A 24,906-nucleotide genomic window follows, 5' to 3' on the forward strand; every position below is an offset into this window, starting at 1 on the left:
GCCATGTAGGGCTTCGTGGCCTGAGATAGAAATTCTTTATTTTGAGTGAGATTGGAAGCTAGTAGGGTTTTGAGAAGAGAATTTGTATCATCTGTCGAGTTTAATAGAAACATTGTGGCTTCTGGGTTGAAAATAAACTGACTGATGGCAGTAGGCAGGGGCCAGTTGGATACTAGGAGTTCTATTAGGGGCATACCAAGTTTGAGACACTTACTAGACTTCCAAGTGGTGAAATCAAGTATGTAGTTAAATGTGCAAGTCAGGAGTTCAGCGGTGGGATCAGGATTGGAGATGTATCGTTGGGAGTCGTTGGCCTGTTGATGATCATTAAAGCCATAGGACTAGATGACACCACCTCGGGAGAGTGGGTCTGGGATAGGAGGGCTCTGAGGCCTGGGGTCTGGGATAGGAGGGCTCTGAGGCCTGGGGTCTGGGATAGGAGGGCTCTGAGGCCTGGGGTCTGGGATAGGAGGGCTCTGAGGCCTGGGGTCTGGGATAGGAGGGCTCTGAGGCCTGGGGTCTGGGATAGGAGGGCTCCGAGGCCGGGGATCTGGGATAGGAGGGCTCCGAGGCCTGGGGTCTGGGATAGGAGGGCTCCGAGGCCGGGGGTCTGGGATAGGAGGGCTCCGAGGCCTGGGGTCTGGGATAGGAGGGCTCTGAGGCCTGGGGTCTGGGATAGGAGGGCTCTGAGGCCTGGGATCTGGGATAGGAGGGCTCCGAGGCCTGGGGTCTGGGATAGGAGGGCTCCGAGGCCGGGGGTCTGGGATAGGAGGGCTATGAGGCCTGGGGTCTGGGATAGGAGGGCTCTGAGGCCTGGGGTCTGGGATAGGAGGGCTCCGAGGCCTGGGGTATTCTGACAGTTAGAAGGCAGCAAATCGAGGAGAATCCGCAGAAGGAGGAAGAAAGCCAGGAGGAGGAGAAAGAAGAAAGACTGAGGTCCTGCAGTCCAGGTGCAGGAAGTATTTGAAGGAGAAGGGAACAATCAGATTGTGTCCAGTGCTGCTGATGAGTCTGGTCTGGAAAGATGAGTGAGCTGTAAACACTGGGTCTGGCAATGAGCTTGACAGAGGGTTTGAGTGGAGTGAGGGATGAGTACGGGGAGCGTGGTGGGGAATGAGGTCAGTAGAGAAAGGAATGAAATGAAGTGGACTCAGTGAGAATGGAAATCAGGGAGTTTCACTACAGAAGGGAGGAGAAAAACGATAAATGGAACACGTGGGTTCAAGGAAGTTAATCTGTATTTTAGTACGGGAGCTATTACAGTACATTTGTACGCCATGGAGTGTCTAGTTGAAGTGTGTAATGGAAGTGATCCAGTAGGAAGGAAATAATTAAAAATGTAGAGGGGGAGCAGGGACAGTTTCAGGATCGAGTGAAAACGTGAAGAGGTCGGCGTTACGCGGCATGATTTACCCATGGTAACGTGAGGAAAAGCATGAAAGCAGGCCCGTTGGTAGGTCGATGGTGTGAGCATTTGGAAGTTTCGGTTTATTTCTCTCACTTTTTTTTTTTTTTTTCATTTTTAAGGAAAAGACCTTGGTCTGGCGTTTGAAATACCACCACATATGAAGAACCAAGCCCTCTTTCCTGCCTGTGTTTTAAAGGTAATTAAGAATCTAGTTAGAAAAAATTTTGCTGTGATTATAAGCTACTTTGATCTGCGTTCTTTTGTATTGGCTAGTTTGTTATTAGATTAAGAATTTTCATTTTCTCCTTTATTCCACGCTAGAATGCTGAACTAAAATTTAACTTTGGTGAAGAAGAATTTAAGTTTCCACCAAAAGATGGTTTCGTTGCTCTTTCCAAGGCACCGGATAGTTACATTGTCAAATCGCAGCACACAGGTATTGGATCTGAGGGGAAGGATTTCAGGGCTGGGATGGGGTGGAAACCCCAGGAAGTAAGGCGTCTCTTAATGAGTCAGTTACATGCACTCCCCTTGCTGGTTTAGTCACACATCTTTATTTAACACATTAGTCAAAACAGCTTCAAAACTTAATTCACAGTCTCTAGGTATTTGGTTTCTGTGTAGGCATTGTGGGGATCCCAGTGACGATGATGATGATGATGAAGTTATTTATTATTTATAACACGTGCTTATTAAGTGCCACAGCACTGTGTTCCGTGCTTTACACGGATTATTTAACCTTCACAACAAGCCTGGAAGGTGGTACTCCTCCCATGTTACAGCCAGCACGTGGGGAGTAGGGACTTGACGTAACCTGCCTAGGGTCACAGAGCAAGTACGTGGCAGAGCTGAGTCCAGAGCTCATGCTTGTATCCGTTGCACTGCCTGATCGATTTCAGTTATTGGAAGTAAGTACATCTCCTAACTTAGTTGACTTCATCACGAAACATAGATATCAACTGCAGTTATTGCAAGTAGTTTTTAAAAAACCTTAGTTCCTTTTAGGAACCTTAGCAGGATTTTGTTTTATTTGACTATCTCCTATACTTTTTGACAATTGTCATTGAAAATTTTGATAGGAATTTTTGCGCTCCTGTTTTACAAACAAAGGTACTTTGAAGGGAGATTGGAATTTGTTCTAATCTGTTGTATTCTCTTAAGGTAACGCGCAGGTGGCACAGACCAAGTTTCTCCCCAATGCCCCCAAAGCTCTCATTATCGAGCCCTCCCGAGAGTTAGCTGAACAGACTTTGAATAACGTCAAGCAGTTTAAGAAATATGTCGATAATCCTAAATTAAGGTAAAGCTTCCTTTTGTGCTCAATTGTCTGCTGTCTTTAGGTTTTGAGGTGTTTTAGAGGAAGAGGAAGGTAGAAAAAAATGAGGTAGAAATTCAGTGTGTATATATACACAGACGTGTGTGAATATGTTTAACTTCGATAGATAGTAGCAGTTAGTTTCTATATAAAACTGTTTTAAGTGGTAAGTTTGATTTAAAAAAAAAAGAAATTGAGATCTTGTTTTCTGTGTTCCTCCATGAAGAGTCACGGTTTGCAAAATAGTATCAGTAAAAATTAATGTTTTGTTTTTCTTTTAGTTTTTCATTGGGGAATATTGGGGGACAGTTTTTTTCCAGGACCCGTCAGCTCCAGTCCAGTCGTTGTCCTTCAAGTCTAGCTGCCAGGGCGCCACCCACCATCCATGTGGGAATGGAACTGGCAACCATGTTGTTAAGACCTCGCATTCTAACCAACTGAGCCGTCTGCCACACCTAAAAATTAATGTTTCAAAGGGAGCATTTCATTCAGTTAGATTCATCACTTCATTTGTGTAGACAATGTATTGTTACTCTATTTCTAGCATGTTGGTAAATTTATTAACATGGCAGGGTTGGTTCCAGCCTGTCTCCCAGGGGTGACCTTCTTCATTTGAGTGCTCGGACTGGTTGCTGTTTAGAAGGCTCTTCCTATCCTTAGAGGGAGACCACAGTTACGGGAACCTGGGGAACTTCTTGATCAGGAGCAATCCCTTTGAGTAATTTGAGGAAGGCCTTAGCATGGAAGTAAACCTCCTTGTCAGTTGATTTGCCACTTGATTTTTGTTAATTTTACTTTAATGGTTTTTATTAAAACAAATTCACACATCATAAAATTCACTATTTAAAGTATAGGTTTCAGTGGTTGTTAGTAAAGCTACCGTGTTGTGCAGCCATGACGACCATCTAATTTCAGGAACTTTGAATGATTGGCGTCACACAGGCCCATCTTTCTAATATTGACCTTTCTTACAAGTAACCCTTCTTCAGGGATAAATTATACTTAATAACACTTTTTAATACAATAACTCCTGATTTTGTTGATGCACGTCACTCATCCGGTAACTATTTGAATACCTACTATGTGTGACATTAGGCTAGGGGTCAGGGATATAACAATGAGAATTAATCTTTGTTTTCGTAGGATTAAGTATGGAGATAGTGTGGAGGGGAGAGAAACAACGAAACGGGGATAAAATGCCTCGAGGATCCGATAGGGATGTTGAGCATGTTTTCATGTGCTTGTTGGCCATGCGTAAGTTCTGTGCAGACTCAGTGGGGTGATTGGTCTTTTTACTGTTTAGCTACATGGATGTGTAACATTAGATTTATGATTTGCAAATATTTTCTCCCATTCTCTGGGCTGGCTTTTCACTCTCTTGATAATGTCCATTGAAATACAATTTTTTAATGTTAATGAAGCCCAGATTATGTTTTTTTTGTGTGTGTGAGGAGACTGCCTAATCCAAGGTCATGAAAATTTACTCCTATGTTTTCTTTTAAGAGTTTCATATTTTTAGGGCTGTGATTCATTTTGATAATTCATAATTTTTGTGTATAGTATAAAGGAGAGGTGTAACTTCAGACTTTCGCATATGTATGTCCTTTTTTTCTAGAACCATTTGCTGAATAGACTATTTTCCCCCCATTGAATGTTGAATTGTCTTGACATAAGGGAATCTTTTTTAACCTAAACATTTTTTTGAAGTATTTGGAATGATAAAAATTTAAACAACACAAAAGGATATTCTAAGAAAAGTAAGTTTCCATTCACCCCGGTCCCCAGTTTTTAGTTATTCTACCCAGAGACAGACAACTTTTAAAAATTGATGTTTATATATTATTTCAGAGATATTTTATATCCATGTAACCACATATGTCTGAAAAGGTAGATTGAAACAAGATTTTGGAGCACCTGGAATTATCCTAATATGGAAGTATAGTAGATGAGGGCTGATGTTTGCTATGTTCCATGCTTTCACATTCTCGTCAGTTGCTTCCCCCTGCTTTAGCATTTATGTGGCTGCTGAAAATGAAGTGCTTTGTTTCCATCCTAATCCAGACTTTTCTTGCAGATTCTTTCTTAGTTACTTAACTTTAATTACCACCTAAAAGAAATGGATGTAAGTCAAACAGTAAAGCATACTTTAATATTTTTATACATTATTATTCTTGTATTTCAGGGAGCTTCTGATAATTGGAGGTGTTGCAGCACGGGATCAGCTCTCTGTTTTAGATAATGGGGTAAGTTGTACTTTTAATTTTTAAAAATGTAACATTATGGGTGGTCATTTTGGCAATATAGTGTTAATTCTTCAAGAAAAATCAAAGAAGGCTGATATTAAAACATAGTAAAAAAGTATATATTTATTCAGACATCTTTCAAGTATGCCTTTTCTTTTCCCAAACGTATACAGAACAGTAGTCTCTTCCAAACCCCTCAAGCAAAATTCCAGCATGCACTTTTTTTTTTTTTTATTACTTTTGAGCACCTGAGAATTTCCTTTATTCTTGCTTTCATGAATTAAGAGTCATTTCTTTTGAGGATAATTAAAAAAGAACTGGAGTTAAGACTGAAAATGGAGATGAAATGGATTGCAGAGAAGGATAGAAGTCTTGGCAGGAGGTAGGGTGTGCTTCCAGTAAGAGGGAGGTGAGTTCACCTGTGTTTAAGGGCAAGTCTTAAAGGCTGTGCCCAGGCGTGCAGTTATGAAGGACAAAGCTAAGACTGGTCTTCATTATTAGGGGAGAAGTTTGAGAAATTCTTAACTGCTCATCAATTCTGTGAAGCCAAACACAGGTGGGACTTTAAAAATAATTTATTTGTGTGAAATAACCTTTTCCTTACAAATTTCCCTTCATTTCCTTCTCGAAATATTTTACCATTCAGTCTAAACCACCTGGTAGTGAGTCTCGGAGTGTAAACGTGTCCTCCTGCCAGTGCCACTGGTGCCCCATCAAACGAAATTTTATGCTGATGATTTCGATTTGACCTGCTGTGGTGTAATCAGAGCAAGAAATCACGTTTCTGTACTTGTTAATACTTCTTTAAGATAGAGTATCACTTTAATATGTTCTTACCTAGTGTTGTATTTTAACGGTTGTAAGAGAGATTCAATACGTTCATTCCCAGTCTTGGTTCCTTAAACCCAATACATTTTTCCCGTAAGCTAAGTTTCTTAACTCATGTTTTCCAGCTATAGAACTTTTCGGGAATTGGATCTGCTTTCATCAGTCATACCTAAAGTTGGGTACTGGCTGAAGCCAGTGCCAGAGTCCAGACAGTGTTAGTTACTCCATAGCTTTCTTGGCAGGATTCAATTTCATTATCCTTTGGGGACTTCATGTGATCTCTTTCTGCTCATCTTTCCACCTTGCCTTCTCCAGTATGTCTGTTACCTCCCACCACCTCCTGGCTCAGCCTTAGCCTGTGTTACATCTTACACTGGGACAGAAGTCAGATTCAGAGTGAGAGAGTAGAAGTATTGAATTCTTTGAGTCTTTTCAAGTTGCAGCATTGTGCACCTGGTGCGTAGGGCCCTGATGGCGTAGTGGGTGCTGTTAACACAAGTCGTACAGGGTTATCTCTCAGGCTTTTCCAAATGAACTGATTTTGTTCTCTTTAAACCTGAGAGACCTTGTATGTGTTCATACTCACTTCACCTACTGTGTTTCCCTGAAAATAAGACCTAGCCTCGACCATCAGCTCTAATGCGTCTTTTGGAGCAAAAAGTAATGTAAGACTCGGTATTGTATTATATTGTATTATATTACTTATAGTAAAATAAGACCAGGTCTTATATCTGCTCCAAAAGATGGATTAGAGCTGATTATCCAGCTAGGTCTTATTTTGGGGGAAACACGGTACTGAAATGGAGGAGGGAGGAAACTCACACAGTGGGTTAGAACCCTGTAGTAAAGATATTACACGTAGAATCAGAGTGATATTTTCTCCACTCTGTGCAGCACCTGCCACACTGCTTGGCACATAGTGGGTTCTCAATACATTGAACCGATTTTATCTTCGCGTTGTCAGACAATGTTCTCTAGGTTGAACTGAGACTTGCTTGTAGTTACCAATACAAATGAAACCGTAGCTTCAGAAGTGTCTTATTTTTCATGGGAATAAAAATGTATTGGATCAAATTGAAAGTTCGTTCAGCACACTTTTCCACTTTTTCAAAGGGTAAGATAGTAAGGTAATGAGGCTAGTGGAATGCATTTGTTAGGAGACAGTTACGTTTTAGTCTAGCGTGGAAAAAACAAATAAGAGTGATTTTTCATGCCTACTGATAGAGAGTAGAAGTTTTGAACTGTCTAATTCATTGAATGATTTTATATAAAACCCTTATTTGTGTTCACACACATACATCCACATATGTACTTTAAAAATACATAACCTTTATTGACTGCTTTCTAGAATTGGGCCACATACTGTGCAAAATGCCTTCCATACATTTTCTTACTCAGTTCTCACAATAGCACTCTTGTCCAGTTTTACAGATTAGGAGAAGGGCTCGTGCTGAATATTAAGGAACTTGCCCAAGATGTTACACCTCCTGGGTGGAGCTTACTTCACATACCTATGGGTTTGATTAAAAGTTTTGTGGGGGGAGAATGGAAAATGTTAATTGCACTGGCATGGTGGTTTATCATACTATTGCCTAGTGTATGTTTGAAAATGTTATGATAAAAAGTTAAGTAAAACTTGTTTTTATTTGATTTAGATCTTTTCTCACATTTGAATCCCAGTTTGAACACCTAACACACTAGGTGATACACTAGGCATCACATGATTTACATATCTCATCTCTCAATTATCACAACCATCTTGCAAAGCAGAAGGTATTACTCCTTTCCAAAGAAGAAAACTGAATCTAGAAAAGAGTATAAATAAGTTGAGGTCACACAGCTGGGTAGTGGTAGAACTGGGATTTGAATCCTGGTTTAATTTCAGAGTTTCTATAAATTCATCTGATTTTCACTTGAAAAATACAAGTTTTATATATTAGACTGCATGTAACAGTTAAGGATGTCAAACTCAGTTGCCAAATTCTTCATAGTAATCTCAAACCAAATAAAGTTTGATAACATGGCATTATCTGTATCTCCTTTTTTGCAGATTTAGAGTTGACTGTGACTACTTCAGTATGTGTGGTTTTATTATATGTAGACTCTCATTGGTTGGTACTTTAAGGTGATTATAATAGTTCTTTGGTTTTCATCAGGTGCTTCTCTTGGTGTTTTTCAGGTAGATATAGTAGTTGGCACTCCAGGAAGACTAGACGATTTGGTGTCAACTGGAAAGCTGAACTTATCCCAAGTTAGATTCCTGGTCCTGGATGAAGCTGTATGTTGAAATTTACTTACACTTTTTCAAAGAGTTTGCTTATATTTTTCAAGATAAAATAGGTAAAATGATGAATTAGAAATACATTTCAGTCATAATCCGAACCTAGAGATAATCATTGTCCCCAGTTTGGTATATTTTCATCCACTCCTTATATTTATGTAAATATTATTTTATGTAGTTGAAATCAAGCTTTGAAGAATCCAGGAAATCTTTTTTAAATGTATTATAAGTGTTTCATGTCATTGTTTGTAAATAATTTTAAAGGCCGTCTGATGGCCTCTTATATAGATACTTCATGGTTTATTTAACTACTCTTGTTACGAGATATGTAGGTTTGGTTTTCTTTCTAAATAGTTATTTTTGTTTGTACATATTTTTGCACATTAGAAATTACTCCTTTATATCATAATTGCAAAATGTGAGCTGCATGAAAAGACATTATTGTGTGTAATGCGCTTGAGACATACTGCCAAATGATTTTCAAGATGGATTGAAGTTGTTTTTTAGCACAGGTTTTTGTTTCCGTTTTCTATATTGAAATTATATGCTTAACGACGTGATAGGAGCTGTTAACGCTTGTATTCATGCTAGAATACTGGAGCATGGTTTTTGGATTGCTTATTGTCAACTTTTTCATGTTTTAGTCACGTGGGATTTAAAGTTGAATTTATAACTTGTTTCTAAATATCCAATAGAAAATAATCATTTAGGAAATTTTGGGATGTGTATGTGTATGAATTAGTTTCCATAGCTTACATTTTACATTTGTTTTAGAAAAGAAAGATTTGGGTACTGATTTAAAAACGTATGCTGTTCTTTGCTTTTCATGCAGGATGGGCTTCTTTCTCAAGGTTACTCTGATTTTATAAATAGGATTCACAGTCAGATTCCTCAGATTACCTCTGATGGGAAAAGACTTCAGGTATAAAATGACTAATGCATCTTAAAATACATGTAAATAATCATTATGTATTAATGTTTAATTTTTTTTGTCTTACAGTAATTTACATCTTGTTTTAGTGTTTCCTGATTATAAAACATTTTCTTCAACACTTGATTAAATAGTGCACACAAAGGAAACAGGCTTAAAAGCTGTTTTTAGAAATAAAGAAGGGAATTTGAGGAAATTACTTAGGTGTTACAGAAGACTAAGTAAAAAGTCTTAGTTTTGTTTTTTTTTTTCTACAGGGCATTTAAAGTTTATATTCCAGACTGTGGGTACTGTTTCCTAGTTGAAAGAAAAAATATTTTAACCTGTGGAAAAACAGTTGTTTCTTCAGTAATTTCTTAAAATATTACTCTTATTTTTTCTTATCCTTCTTAGAAAGAATTCAATAGGTAGAGGCTTTTAAGAGAAGGGGATAAATATAGTTTAGGTAAGTTTATAAGTTTCCTTATAAACTTATAAGAAAAATATAAGATAAATCTAAAGCTTATAATGTTAGATCTTCAAAACCTTTTCATCTTACTTAGTTTTTGTAGGACCTTGAGGAATAGATGGCATGATTTCTGTGGCAGTGAGGGGACTAAAGCTGAGAGAGATTAACCTGACAAGTCATACCAATAGTTATTGCTGCAGTCAGGCTTGAACTTGTCTTTAGATTCCAGGCTTAGTGTACTTTGTGCCCCACATCAGTATTCATAGGTAGGATTATTGTTACTATAAAATAAAAGTTTATCTCAATTTTGATTTTTCTATTCTTAGGTGATTGTTTGCTCAGCTACTTTGCATTCTTTTGATGTAAAGAAACTGTCTGAGAAGATAATGCATTTCCCCACATGGGTTGACTTAAAAGGAGAAGATTCCGTTCCAGACACCGTACACCATGTGGTTGTTCCAGTGAATCCCAAAACTGACAGACTCTGGGAAAGGCTTGGAAAAAACCACATTAGAGTAAGTGCTTTATAATGTTAACAGTTGCGTATAGTAAAGCATTTTTAAACGAGCTTAACCTCGGGCTCCTAGGGATGCTTAAAACAACCAGATACCGTACCTAAGACACCCAGCACATTCACTGGAAAAGGGTAGGCTTTTATGGCACGGAATAAATGATGGACTCGTCTTTTATTCTCTCTCTGTAAAGTCGCTTTTGTGATCATCTTCCTTGATACAATTTTTTATAAATAGGATTACCTATATATAGAGATCTAATTTCAGATGCAATGATTTCCATTTTTAGTAGTGTTTTAGTGTCTTCTTGATGTGCCTTATTTTCCTGAAATCAATTTCATGTGTCCATCTTGTCATTTTCCCCACTGTTATTAGATTTACCTTTGTATATTATAATAAGGGTATGTTTATTGTGAAGACACAATATTCTGAAAACCGTCTTTGCATTTTTATTATTTATAATGGGTTAGCCTTAGGACTTCAGTTAATAAAGAGTTTTTGTGAATCTGAAGAACAGTTTTGCCTATACATTATAAATGCTGCCTAAAGATAAATACAATTCTCTCTCAAAAAAAAAAAAAAAATGGCACCTGTTCTGAATCATTACTTAACCATTCCTCACGCCTTTTTTATCCTTTCCTTTTGGTAGACGGATGAAGTACATGCAAAAGATAACACAAGACCTGGTGCCAACAGTCCAGGTAGGTTAAAAGTATCAACAAAATGTGTTGAAATTGGTTTGTTTTATTGACTTTATGTCCTGTTTACTCTCATGAAGGATTTGAGGTGACCTACAAAATTAGAACAGAAATCTGAAAATAAAAGCAACAAAAATAATAAAGAAATGGGGGGATAGCTGATACCAGTCAACTTAGAGGAATATTAATCACTGAATTTAAGACGTTAGTCTCCTGGCACCTAAATCACAGATATTTTAGGTTATAAAGTTCTCATTGATCATCGGAAACCAGCTGATTTCTCTGGTGAGAGGTTTTTCATTGGCCTTGAATTCCAGGAGAAATGTCATGTTCTTCTTATCAGGGAATTGGAGAACAAAGGAAAAAGGTCTTTAGCTGAAGCTTTGTGAAAGATACAGAAATGGTCTAGAAATATAATAGTTTGATTTTTTTGGATCAATATCCATAACATAAAATTTACCATTTTAACCTTTTGTTTTTTTCCATGGAAAGCAGTAAAGCAAGGGATTACAAAGTTCAAAGAAGTGAGCATGCTAGAGTGTCTATAGAAAGTGAACCTGGAAGACCCACCAGGCAATTATATTCCATGGAATGGCCTAGGGGATGCACCATTTACCATACTGGTAATAAGGCTCTGGTGAAAGGGGGTACCAGAATTAGTGTGGCTCTCCTCTGGAGGCCAGATTGACAGTAGGAGATGCTGTTTCAGAACTGGGCTCACTGATTGCAATGGGGATGTTAGGATGGCCCACCTCCCCTACACACACAGGCCAGGAGACGTAACGTAATCCTCAGAAGCCAGGTCGATGCAGTTACTGTGATGATCAGCAAGGTCAGAGTGGAAAGAGGGTATCTATAAAGAGTTTCGGAGATGGTTGGCCTTCAGTCGCTCCAGAGGTGGAGCCGATGCTGATTGGCCCAAGGCCCTACCGTAGATCACACTGTTAGCGTAGACTGAATAGCATGGACCAAGGCCCCCAGGTGAAGACCGGCAGGACAGTCCATGTGCTTAACGGTTAGTGCCCACGACTTTTGGGACAAGATTAATCCTTTATGGTTCATTTTCCCAGTAGCACCTTTCATCTGCACGTGCCTCTGTCCTCTGGCTTACCCACTTCAGATCAAGTTGGGTTTAACCATTTTAAGTGTACAGTTCGATGGCATTAAGTACATTACTACTGTGCAACCATCACCACTACTCTCTCCAGAATGTTTGCATCTTCCCAAACTGAAACTCCGTATCATTAAATATTTACCAGTTTTTAAAAAGCCTAACTTTCGATCTTGATTCAATGAAGCTATTACTAGGCAGAGCTGAAACAGTTGTTTCAGGTACATAATGTTTCAGAAATACGTGAAGATGCATCATGATACAGGACAGCGCTTAGAGAACCTGGACGAATCTTAATTAAACTCATTAGGCTGCATGTCTGATGTCCGGTGTCTCAAGTGGATCATTCACAAGGGTTAGGCAGCATTTGGTTCATGGTTAGATTCAGCGGTAGGTTTTTGGTAAGTATCTAGAAGGTGAATTATCTGAAGTCTTGATTAAAGAGTTTCTTTGAACTCAGTTTTATGGGCAGCTCCAAATTTATAAGGTGTATGCCCAACTAGCCCTATTGTTAGAGAGGAGCAGAGACACTGCTGGTTCAAAATAACGCATCATTCCACTGTTTGGGAATGCATTTTATAAAATAAAAATTTTTACTGCTTCATATATTTTTCCTTGTAAAACTTGTGTTTAGTTTACTTGTACAATACAATTAAAGATGACCAGAGAAACCTTAGAAATATTTTTGGTTACAGAATTAAAATTTAGTTTCACATTGAAAAATAGTGATTTGGAAGGTGGTGACTAAGAAATTACTAACTAGGTTAGATGTATGGTTTTTATTCCATAGAGGGAAGCATGAACTTGCTGGTGTTTAGATTGATTTAGAAAGTACATTACTTACATTTTAACAGGGTTAAAATAACTGAATAAACATTTATTGTGCATTTAGGGAAGTTAATGCAAGGCAGAATAGGGTTAGTTTTCCACGAGAGGTCAGAACAAAGTTCTGTGTGGGTATATTTCTTTGTGTGTATCTATGTGTGTTTTTCCCTCCTAAGAGATACGGTTATCACTCTTTTGGTGCCCCATAAGCTGGCATCAAAAATACTAACAAAAAACAAAATAAATGAATGAATGGATTATCTCACCATTTCACCCTATCTTTATTTCTTGTTCTTGTCAGTAAGATTTGTATTAAAGCAGTATTTTAGGTGAGTTAAGCAGTAAGCCTGTTGTGTGTATTCATGACAATTTGAGATCGAAATTCTTTTTGTTTGTGTGTTTTGTTTTTTGTTCTTGTGGTATTTAAGAGATGTGGTCTGAAGCTATTAAAATCCTGAAGGGAGAGTATGCTGTGCGAGCAATCAAGGAACACAAGATGGATCAAGCAATTATTTTCTGCAGAACCAAAATCGACTGCGATAACTTGGAGCAGTATTTTATGCAACAAGGAGGAGGTAATGTTTCCTCACTTGAAATAAATTGTGTTCATTTCCTCATTTAATAGGTTATTAATCTCATGTTGATGTAGTCTAGCATGCATGCACAGAATTGAAAGCAACAGCGGTGCGTCGGAAGTGTTTGTGCTTATCCAGGACTTTTCTGTGTGATAAGCCCTAGGAAGAACAATGAGCTCATTGTCCACACAGGTTCAGTTTCTTTACAGGGAACATGAGTCACAGCATTTTGAAGGCCCTTACGTCATTTGGAAGAAGGGTAAAGTTATCGATTAACTTTACTGTTAAAATTTCAAGTATAGTCATTACATAATAGAATGTACTCATATAGCTTCTAAGTTGGTATATGAGGGAAAAACCTTAATCTATCAAAGGCTAAGAATGAAAGAGGAAAAAAATGAGAAAAAGCAGAATGGTTAGAAATTACAGAGTAAGATGGCTGGTGGAAAAACCTGAATATATGAGTGAACACTGTAATATATACCAGTGGATTGAAGTCTGTTAAAAGGTATAAATTGTAGTACTGGATAATATCAAGCTATATAGGTTTACAAGAAACATACCTAAAACCTAAGCACATGCCAAGATTGAAAGAAAAAGGAATGAAACAATATTGATATATATCAGCTAAAATATTGGCCAAAATTATTAGCTTTAGTTAAGTCTAGCAGTATTAATGTGAGACAAGAATACTGTTAGTAGAAATAAAGAGGGTCATGATATAATAAAATATTCAATCTGAAACAAAGATAATGATTCTAATTTTATGCTTCCTATAAAATACATCAAATGTATAAGCCAACATGAAAAAATGCCCAACATAATCACCTGTGACAGAAATGCAAATAAAATCCCAATGTGATATCACTGTACACTCATTGAAATGGCTAGATTAAAAATGGAACACTGAATTTCAGTGAGGATATGGAGCGGCCGGAGCATGTGTAGTGTTGGTGAGAATATAAAATGGTACAGCCACTTTGGTAAAAGGTCTTACAGTTTTTTATAAAATTAAGCATTGCTATCTTATGGCCTAGCAATTCAACTCCTAAGTATTTATCCAAGATAAGGAAAACAAAAGATGTGTGCGGGAGTGGTCATAGCAGCTTCATTTATAGTGACTCCAAACTGAAAACACTAAGTGATGACCAATAGGAAAATGGCCAAGCAATATGTGAAATAGCTACCTGTTGGCGGACTACTCAGCCGTGGAAAGGAACACACTACTGATAGACACAGTGGATCTCAAACATTACGATGAAGGAAAGAATTCTTGTGCAGGAGTGTGTCCTGTATGATTCCATTTGTATGAAATTCGGAATGAGTCAAACTAATCGATGATGGGGAAAGAAAACAACAGTGTTTGTCCCCAGGAGAGAAGTGGGGATTGACTGGGAAAGGGCGTGGAGCTACTTTGTGGGGTGCTGGTCTGTATCTTGATAGGGCTTTGAGCTGCAGAGGTGTGTGCGTTTGTCAAAAGTCAGCAAATGTACACTTAAGGTTTATACATTTCCTTGTATGTAACTTTTACCTCAAAAGGAAAATAAAACCGAGACAAATCCTATACTCTAGTTGCTGATACACATGCTGAAGTGTGTCCTGATATCTGCAATTTACACTGAAATGCATTAAAAATATAAAAATGAGTTAATAAGATAGAGGACTAGATAGGTATGTGACAAAGCAGGTACCGTAAATAGCGTTTAGGTGGTGACAATATAGTAATTCACTGTTAGAATGCTTTCAGTTTTGCTATATGTTTGAAATATAAGTTGGAAAAATATATAAAGTAAAGATTGACAGGTGTACAAGGTAACAGACAACTTCCTCTTTCGTAGTGGGGAAGGCTAGCACATATCTTTTTATAATTGATGTACATCGAGGAGCTAGAGAACGCAAAAACGATATGGAAAATTTGAACAATTTAAAAGTTTGAACTAATGGTCATATAAAGCACATGTTCTATCATCGTTCATTACAGTGAACAGTTAGGAACACTTTTTTCCCCCACGTCCTGGCAAACAGATTTGCTTGGTTGTTTTAGTCATAGCGACTGTTTTGTAATAAATATTTCTTCCTGTCCAGGTTTGTTTTGAGTGGAGGATTTAATTGTGTGGTTAGGAACGTTGTTGATGCAGCAGTAATATGCCTTAGTTCTCTTACCTTCCTTCTCTCAATATTCTGGTTACCTCTGTTACGAAAACAAGTTTCCCAAACCATCACTAAAACTAGCATAACACAGTATGTAACCAATGCCAGGATTTAAGAGAGGGGAAGGGAGAAAGGGTCCCTCCCCTCTGCACAGGCACCGCAACGGGAGTGTGGGAGTGTGTGTGATACGTCCCTGAGCTACTTGAAACCAGCATGCAGTGATAGATCAGCTTCACGCCTGCCTGCGCAAGTGCAGATTAGCTGGCCTTTTCCTCTGCGTAGTTTTTGTGGTAGTCATTTTGGGGGGATATCTTTCAAAGTGAACTGTTTCCTTGAATTCTGTAGTTATTCTGGGCTCTCTCATAGTGGTGCTGACAGAGTTTGTTGAGTTCTAGAAGGCTATTTGCCCTTACTCTGGTCTGCACTGCGCTGCTTTTTGTTACTGTGTTTGGAGACCTTCTTTTTTAGGATTGGCTGCCTCTACCTCTGAAGTAGTACCTCTCCATCCTTCCTGTTTGCTGCTTCTCATTTCCTTTGGCCAGGAAACCAGATAACTAAGTCGCTTAGCATCCCTGGAGGAGGGCAGGCTTGTGGGCGTGGCCTTTAGTAAGGATCTGAACTTCGTGATGCCTGTTTTGGTTCTTCAAGAATAACCTCTTTTGCCTGTTTTTTTCTGTTTGTCTTTTTCCTTTGTATGGGATAGGTGAAGTTCCTGGTAGACACATACATTTTCCTCTTACTAATGCGTATTGCTTGGCTTACTGCTTTATTAATCCTCTAGATTGAGATGGGTGATTTAAAATGTGTTTTGAAGCAAAATCAATTTTAATGCCCACGGAGTTCATTTTAATGGCATTTCGCCTGTGACAGACTGTGGTAACCATGGTTTATGGCAAGTTGGGGTATAGATTTCCATGGAATCATATGATACCATTGCAAGCTGAATTTTACTTTATTTACTTGTTTATTATTTTTACATAGTCTTAATGTTGTTTAAGATTAACTGTTAAATCTGCTTTTCACTAGGACCTGATAAAAAAGGACACCAGTTCTCATGTGTTTGTCTTCATGGTGACAGAAAGCCTCACGAGAGAAAGCAAAACTTGGAAAGATTTAAGGTATTGATATTTAGTTGACTACCTTTCCTTACTACTTAAGAGGGGAGTTGTATTTGGTTTTAATCAGTTCCAGTTAATATTGTTGAAGCAATTCTTGTCCTAGAAATTTCAGACTACTTCTACCCTAACTGATGTATCCTCATCATGGCTGGGCTTAGTCGTCTGATACAGTCAGATGGTAAACATGTTCTCTGTCATGTTTACTAGCACAGCACCGCTGTAATAGGCATTCTCAATTTAAGAAGGTTTTAGTTCAATTCTTTCGGGTAGATATTTTTAGAAGCATCATTGTGTGGTTAAACCATGTCTGTGAGCCTTTTTAAAAAATAGTTTGCAGTACTACCCATAGAGAACTTAATTTGTAGATTAATTTAAGACAGGAATCAGAATATGGTTTTGTATCGGCTATAAAAAAGAATGAAATTTTACCATTTGCAACAACATGGGTGGACCTAGAAGGTACTACTGTTAAGAGAAGTAAGACAAGTACCATATGATCTCATTTATGTGTGGAATCTAAAGAACAAAATAAACAAACAAAACAAACTCATAGATACAGAGAATAAACTGATGGTTGCCACATGGGAGAGGGGTTGGGGGATGAGTGAAAAAGCTGAAGGGATTAAGAAGTACAAATTGGTAATTAAAAAATAGTCACAGGACATGGAGTACAGCAAAGGGAATAGGGTCAGTGGAATTGTAACAGCTATACATGATGCCAGAGGGGTAGCAGATTGAGGGCGTGGGATTATCACTTTGTGAAGGGTATAAAAGTCTTAACTATTGCATTGTTTTGTACACCTGAAACTAATTAAAAAAAAAAGTCATGGGGATATAAAGTGCCGCATAGGAAATACAGTCCAGAATATTATAAAAACTATGAAGTATAGAGTCAGATAGGTACTAGACTAATAGGGGGGATCACGTTGTAAGTTATATAAATGTCTAGCCACTATGCTGTGCACCTAAAATTAAAATAACACTGAATGTCAAGTATAATTGAAAAATAAAAAATAAACACAAACTTTTTAAAAAGAATATGATTTTGTAGAATTAAATATAGTTTGAATTGTTGGGAGCAGACCATCCCAGTTGTGTGCTTGTAGCACATGAGCAGGTTGCAGACAGAGCTCTTGGTGTAGCTGCGTAGGTCTTGAGCCTTTTAGAGCTGACGGTCAGTAGCCGCCACCCACAAGCATTGTCATCCAATTACCACAGTGTGTTTGCCCCACTGTATAGTACAGATATTTTCTCAGACCCATCATATGAAAAAAGGTGACAAGTACTGGCCGTAGGAATTTTGGGTGATGTTTCCATGCTGTGGTTTGATGTGGATGTTAAACATAATCAGATGGCATCATTTCAGCACGGGTGCCACCCTTTGTGCCCTGGGCATTGTACTGGACCAAAAGTCAGGGTGCCCTTCCCTCTCCTCCAGATCTCTAACTTTTGCTGTGCCCCGGGGCACAGGTATCCAAAAGCTAATTTGTGTTTGTTCTGTGAGCAGCAGGGGGCACTCTCTGTTTCTTCTCTTGAGGATTTTGTCACAAAAACTGAAACCTCATAGTAGAATGTTGAGTATTCTGAATTTATTTTAATACAAGGGTAAAAGTAATGTTCATGATTTTGTATTTTGTTCTAGTTGATCTTTCTCTTACCAGTCAGAATTTCTAAAGATGAAGCCAAATTTTAGCAGTAGTTTAATATCTTTGATGTAAGAGAAAAGAAAAGCAAAAATGAGTCCAATCATTGATTTATTCATGTTGAATGTCATATTTCAGTAGATCATAACTTAAAAATTCAAGACTTGGTCCAGTGAACTATGAATATGTGGACCTATAATCTGATAGTAACAAATTAGTTATTAGAGTTCTTGTTTAGTGGATAGTATTTGGGTTGATTTTTTAGTATACCTACTGTTAAATTCATTTCTCTCCTCTCTGTTCTCTTTAGAAAGGAGAAGTAAGATTCTTGGTTTGCACAGATGTAGCTGCCAGAGGAATTGATATCCATGGTGTTCCTTATGGTAAAAAGAAACTTTTTATGTTGGCAGATTGAATTTTATGTAATTTAAAGTAAAACTTCTAATATGTTTGAAATATTTAGAACATCAAACTAGCTAATACGTTGGAAAGTTTTAGAAACTAATGGCAATTGGTAATAGTTGTTTTTATTTACAGTTATAAATGTCACCCTACCTGATGAAAAGCAAAACTATGTGCATCGAATTGGCAGAGTGGGAAGAGCTGAAAGGTAGGGCCGTGATTTATGTTTTCCTTTTTGAGCTTCTGTGCTTCAGGAATGAAATCTAATAAAGACTTAAAATCTTTCAGGATGGGTCTGGCTATTTCCCTGGTGGCAACAGAGAAAGAGAAGGTAATGTTTTCTGTGTTTTATTACAGTCGTTGTTTATGTTGTCATTTTAGGCGTTAGAAATAAAAGCAGTTTGATTTTTCCATTTACATTTAATTCGGTTGCGTATGCAATATAAATGAATATTTTATGGCAGCCTTTTATTGCTGTTTATTAAAGGGACAAATGGGACAAAGTTTAAAAAGGAAGATTTGACTTTGGGTGGTGAACGCACACTGCAATATACAGATGATGTAACTGTACACTTGAAACCTATATAATTTTATTAACCAATGTCACCACAATAAATTTAATTAAAAAAAAGAAAAAGAAAAAAAAATGCAACATGATATTTTTCCCAATAGCTTTAATATAATTGTTTTCACCAAAAAGTGTTTAAACCCTCTCTGGCATAATGCCATAGAAGACTTTTTATTGCGGGCGTGGCAGGGGAAACTTGTAATTTTGATATAATTACAAATTTGCAGCAAAGTTGCAAGAATAAGGATCTCCCATGTACTCATTGCCCAAACTAGTTGTTCATTTTGCTTTTTGCTATTTGCTTTATTCTTACAGAAAACATTTGAACTATTTTTGATGCACATGTTGATACAGCATTCTCCAATATTCAACTTTTCATCCTTGTTTTTATCTGAGAATTCCTTTCTATAACTGATACCGATTTTAGAAAAACGTTCGGATTTTTCTGAAAAAGAAGTCTTTCAGAAGACCTAATGAACTACTGAGTGGTGGTAGTAGTTGGGTGACACACCAACCTGCAGTCAATTTTTCTTGTGCCTCGAGGACAGGAGCTGCGGAAGAACTAATTGAAAATAAAGATCTCTCCAAACATGTTAATATCTTTTCCCTCTTTAATTTAGGTTTGGTACCATGTGTGTAGCAACCGTGGAAAAGGGTGTTATAACACAAGACTCAAGGAAGATGGCGGTTGTACCATATGGTACAATGAGATGCAGGTAAGATAAAGTTTATTAAATTGGTAAAATAGTCTGCATTTGTCTATAAAAGTTGTTCCTCGGCGTTTATCTCTTGTCAATTTTGAGGGAAAGTATTAATTGATTATAATGTTAGCTGTGATTTGTCCGTTGTAACTTGTGAATTCACCTCTTCAGAAATATACCGTATTTTGCTGTGTATAATGCGCTCCCATGTATAATGAGCTCCCGTGTATAATGCGCACCCATGTTTTTGGCCCAAACTTTCAGGGAAAAAATCTTTTGTTTTAATTTGTTAATTCAAATTTTTATTTGTTTACATTTAGGTACTCGGTTTTTGTATTATAAAGGAATTTCAGCTTTATTTTTTTAACATATTATGGTACAATAAATTTTATGTAACAAATAATTACAAGACACAAGAACAGACACAAGGTACAAGACATGTACCGGTAACAAATTTACAATATTTATGCATCATACTGTAGAAGGCCAAGAACTCTTCTTCATCGTTGCAAGTTTGTTGTAAGTTCAACAAAACTGATTATTGTATTCTAGGGTATTACTGATTTCTAAAGTTACACTTCTAATTCATAAGCATAAATAAAGGAATTAAAAACATTTATATAGATACGGAATTAGTACTACCCATGTGTAATGCACACCCTTATTTTTCCCTCACAAATTTGGGCAAAAAAGTGACTATTATACATGGCAAAATATGGTAGCTTCCATTTATATTAAGTATTATAGCCTTCCTGGTTTTATTTAATGCTGTTAAAATGCAACTCTGTCAAAATGAAATTTTTATTTGCAAATGCTTTAATTTCCTCTTCCTTTCTTAGTTGCTGTCTGAGATGGAAGAACACCTGAACTGTACCATTTCTCAGATTGAGCCAGATATAAAAGTACCAGTGGATGAATTTGATGGAAAAGTTACCTATGGTCAAAAAAGGGCTACTGGTGGTAAGTTTCGAGTTACTTTTAATTCAATTTTAAATGTGACTGTTTCCTTTTGAGTGTCAGTTTAAGAAAAGAGTCATTTCTTTTCATCATGTTAAGTGTTTGTTCTTAGGGTATGAACGATTCCCTCCTGCTTACTCTCAGCACTTTGCCCGTATCTGTCCTGCAGCATTCCCTGTGTGATGTGTATGTGAATGGAGAAGCAGTATAGCTGTTTCTCTTGAGGTGTTAATGTCATAAGAATAGTTGAACATTTATAGAATTATTAGCAAACCACAGTATAACGGTGATTTTGAACAGAGAATCAGGAGCCTTTGACTTAATTCAAGTGATAACCCGACATACTATTTCCTTTGCCTGGAATGCGTTTAGCTCATTCTGAAGATTTTTTCAGATTCCAGCTAAACCAGTGGTTTTCCAAATCAAGGAAGACGATAGGGGAAAGGTGGGTAAGGGTATTGGGACAGCTGTTAGTGAGGCCTAACCATTGATTTATATTGGTGTAACATTTTTAGAACTCTGAGTTTTGGATATAACTTGCACAGTAGTACATTTTTATTGCGAGAAGCAATGTGTAAACTGATATAATAGAGCCAAAGTATCGCTGACAAGTTATTTCAAGCATGTCATTTACATTGCGTTGTAATTTGTGTGTATGATGCAGGTGGAAGCTATAAAGGCCATGTGGACATTTTGGCACCTACAGTTCAGGAGTTGGCTGCCCTTGAAAAGGAGGCGCAGACATCTTTTCTACATCTTGGCTACCTTCCTAACCAGCTGTTCAGAACCTTCTGATTTTAACATTCGCTGAATCCGATTTGAGTAATAAGTCTGTAGTCTTACAACTCTAAAACAGTTCTACTGCTTCCAAGCAGCAGTATTTATAGTAACTTAAGCTGTTAATGCTAACTCTTGCATGTCAAGAAACACGAAACAGTAGTCCTAGGAATTCTCCTTAAAATGGCAACCTAATGAAAATAATAAATTTGATGACTGTATTTTCATGAAAGTCTGTGTCTTATTTTAATGTTATTTGATAGTTTTTCAAGAATGCTGTGTGTTTATGAAGTCAGGTTGGTGGGTGTGTGAATTTGGCAGAGAACCTGTGGGCGCACAGGTGAATACGCTAAGGGCAGAACTTTCACAGGAACTGGTCCTAACTGGAGACCATCTTGAGACAATTACGGTTACCTGCGTGTATACTGAAGCTAGATGAGGGTGCAAGATGAGAGGAAATTGGATGATTCCAAGGTAGAAGGACATCTTGGTTCGGTTGGAAGCCTGGAGTCTTTTAGGCCGTTAGAAAAGGTTCTGTGCCTGAGAATTGATGATGGATTTGGTGATGGTGATAGTGAAGCGGTATCTCCGAAGGTTTACTTTCTTTTTAAGAGCCTTTCTTTCCAGAAGATACGTACCCACAAAGATAAAACTATTCTGCCGTTCCTCCAGTCTTAAACACATTTCTCTGCAATATATTTCCTCAAACTCTTGCCTAAAACACTGGAAAGAAAAGGGAAAATTTAAATACATACCATTGAATCATTCTTTTGTGCGCTTTGACTCTTAGTTTATAAAGTTGTTTTTTAGGGAAAATTCTTTTTGCCCTAGAGATTTCCTAAGTGCACCCCAGCTATTATAATTTTTTGTGTGATAGTTTCAAACCCTTTAGCAGTGAAATATTTTCTTCAAACAAAAGCTTGAGTGAAACCATATAAACAGTTAAAATCATTTCCTAGCATAGAGTCACAGTTTGTGTGAAGTGGTTGTGAGGGCTTCATTCTTTCTCTTATCTCTAGACCACTTTCTTTGGAGATGTCCTAGAATTCCGTCACCAATCTCAAAGCTATGTGGTGACAGCCCTTTGCGATGTTCGCACACATGAATCACTGCTTTAGAAAGGAGTTTTTGATTGACGTAACGGCAAAGAAAAGGCTGATATTCAGACTATTTCGATCTTGGAGCTGGAAGAGGTCTCCCTGCCTGGGCTCGTGTCCGTGTTATAGATACATAGCTGGCTTTAGAGGGATACATGTTCACGTGGCCTGGTCGAGAGAACTGGAACTAGAACTTGGGATTCCTGGTTTCAGCTTTGACTCTGGTCTCCCTTTGGAAGATGATTCCCAGGTTCCAGTGGGTAAGCCGGTAGGGAATGCTGGATAGAGCTGGGAGATGGTGGCAGCAGTTTTTTCACATTACCATCCAACTGGAATTTTCCAGGGAACAGTTTTTGAAAGAGGAAAACTCTGTAACCAAGACCAGCAGAGGGGTTGCCGGGAGACCTGACTCACCCTTTCTACTGACAATACCATTATTTTCCCCTTTGTCTTAGTCTCTGCTTCCGGATGCTAATTACTTCAGGCCTCTGAATTAATGCTAAGGATGTGAATAATTGCTAAGTCCTGGTTAAGATGTGGTCACTGAAATGGAACATCCTGGGTTTTAGTTGGTACTAGAGCGCCTAGCTAGAGACTGTCTTTCCCAGGTTCTGGTCAGTGCTGTGTGACTGGAGGTCATGTGTGCCGCTTCTGGGTCCCATCCTTCCACCTGCCCTTTCCCCGCTCCCTCAGGCTGGAACGTGGATGTGGCCTTAGTGAGCTAGTTTCCCCACTAGGAAAGTGTCAGACTTAGGGCATGGCAGAGCACCAAGGTGAAAGAACCTGGTTGACCTAGTAAAAGAGCTGCCCACTCTCTGGGCTGCCTGGCACAGTCACTTGATCTTATCTGAGCCACTGTATGTTTAGGTCACTACCCCACCTAATACAGAGCAGTAGAGGTGCTGGAAAGTCCAGAAACTTAAATATTAACCGTCAAATGTTAGTGTTTCTGACTCAGCTTCAGCTTTGTGCACTCTGTAGTGTAAGAATTTCTACGTGTACTCACAGATCTTGTCTATAGCTCTTCTGTCTGTCCTCTTGTACACAGAATGCCAAGTTTTGGCCCACTTTCAGCACATAGTAGGCATGGCCTGAGGTCTTATGAGTCTTGCCACTTGCCTCCTTTTTCCTCTCCAGTCTCTCGTTCACTACTCCCTTCTCTTGGAAGGAAGCTACCTTCAGGCTTTGATTGCTAGATATACTCTCATAGTGACTGAAGTAGTTTTGTGTTTGGGGATTTTTTTTGTTTCTTTGTTTGTTTTTCAAATTTTAAGAAACTTAAGGGAGCTTCTCTGACTTAGGTGTATGTGTCCACGGTATTGCTAATCTGGAAGATACTTTCAGCCTCTTATTAGGACAGACCCGCTGAGAGAGCATAGAAAAGCACGAATGTCTTCATTGCCTGGCCATGTTTGCCTTAAAAGAACTGACTCTACAGGACTCTAACCTTTCTACACCCAAACCTTTCTATACCTCATTCCTAATAGCTCTTTTCCTACTATAGACAGAAATGTGGAAACTTCAGATTAGAGTAAGCCCCGCCCCTCCCTACTTTCTGTTTATAGTCCCACTCCCACAGAAAGTCACTGCCAACATTTGGGTTCGTTTCTTTTTCCTGTAAATTTGTTGCTGTACAGTTTAGATCTTACTGTATATACAGTTTTGTATCTTCATTTAGCACCAGCATTTTTCTTGTTATAAACACTTCAATGGCCCATTGAATGTGCTGTGGTTGATGTAACCGTTGCCCTCTTCCTGCTCTTGAGCTCTGAAGGAAAGTGAAGACGTGACCCTTAGAAGGCCTGGCCTGGGTGCAAACCCAGAAGTACTAGCGGGGTGACAGATGGCGGCGTCCTTTGCCTCTTAAGTTTCTTTGTTAGAGCCTCTCTTTAGTTTCTGAAAATGGTGACAATAAGTCACATCATTCAGGCTTATGTTCAGCGTTCAGCAAAGTCGTCCAGCAGATAAGAGGCACTCATGCCGAATTTTATGGTATGGTCTCTGTTTACATTTTTCCTGCGTTCATATCATGTTTCCCTGTGAACATCTCTGTTCTGTCTTTTGGATTCTTTGTACTGGATTCCTACTACTTTAACTCCTGGATTGAATTAAAACAAAAGAACCTCATGTACATGTTTCAGGATCATTACCAGGTTGGGTTCGGAAAGGGTTGTACTAGTTGACATTTTTACTAACAACAGAGGAAGAATTCTGTACAATTGGTTGTACAAACTGAAATAATACTTGTTGCATTTAAAGTTTGTTTTCATGTTGTCTCTTCATACAGTGTGTGAATGGTGCTGGTACCATCCTTACA

The 24,906-nt window shown here is 38.1% G+C and overlaps 1 protein-coding gene across 1 annotated transcript in view; it reads left to right on the forward strand.

Moving 5' to 3' along the window:
* DDX1 (DEAD-box helicase 1) overlaps positions 1–21,713 on the forward strand; it is a 33,095-nt gene extending 11,382 nt beyond the window's left edge. Inside the window, exons 11-26 of the mRNA XM_019752071.2 lie at positions 1,528–1,604; positions 1,730–1,844; positions 2,570–2,708; positions 4,906–4,966; positions 7,974–8,072; positions 8,908–8,997; positions 9,781–9,969; positions 10,616–10,667; positions 13,029–13,175; positions 16,353–16,444; positions 18,398–18,470; positions 18,625–18,697; positions 18,778–18,820; positions 19,678–19,773; positions 20,598–20,718; positions 21,380–21,713. Of these exons, the coding sequence (XP_019607630.1) occupies positions 1,528–1,604; positions 1,730–1,844; positions 2,570–2,708; positions 4,906–4,966; positions 7,974–8,072; positions 8,908–8,997; positions 9,781–9,969; positions 10,616–10,667; positions 13,029–13,175; positions 16,353–16,444; positions 18,398–18,470; positions 18,625–18,697; positions 18,778–18,820; positions 19,678–19,773; positions 20,598–20,718; positions 21,380–21,510 (1,598 nt within the window). The 3' untranslated portion in view covers positions 21,511–21,713. The remainder of the gene's footprint in view (positions 1–1,527; positions 1,605–1,729; positions 1,845–2,569; positions 2,709–4,905; positions 4,967–7,973; positions 8,073–8,907; positions 8,998–9,780; positions 9,970–10,615; positions 10,668–13,028; positions 13,176–16,352; positions 16,445–18,397; positions 18,471–18,624; positions 18,698–18,777; positions 18,821–19,677; positions 19,774–20,597; positions 20,719–21,379) is intronic.
* Positions 21,714–24,906: the final 3,193 nt, after the last annotated feature.

This window comes from Rhinolophus sinicus, linkage group LG05, assembly GCF_036562045.2.
Source record: "Rhinolophus sinicus isolate RSC01 linkage group LG05, ASM3656204v1, whole genome shotgun sequence".
Lineage (NCBI taxonomy): Eukaryota > Metazoa > Chordata > Mammalia > Chiroptera > Rhinolophidae > Rhinolophus > Rhinolophus sinicus.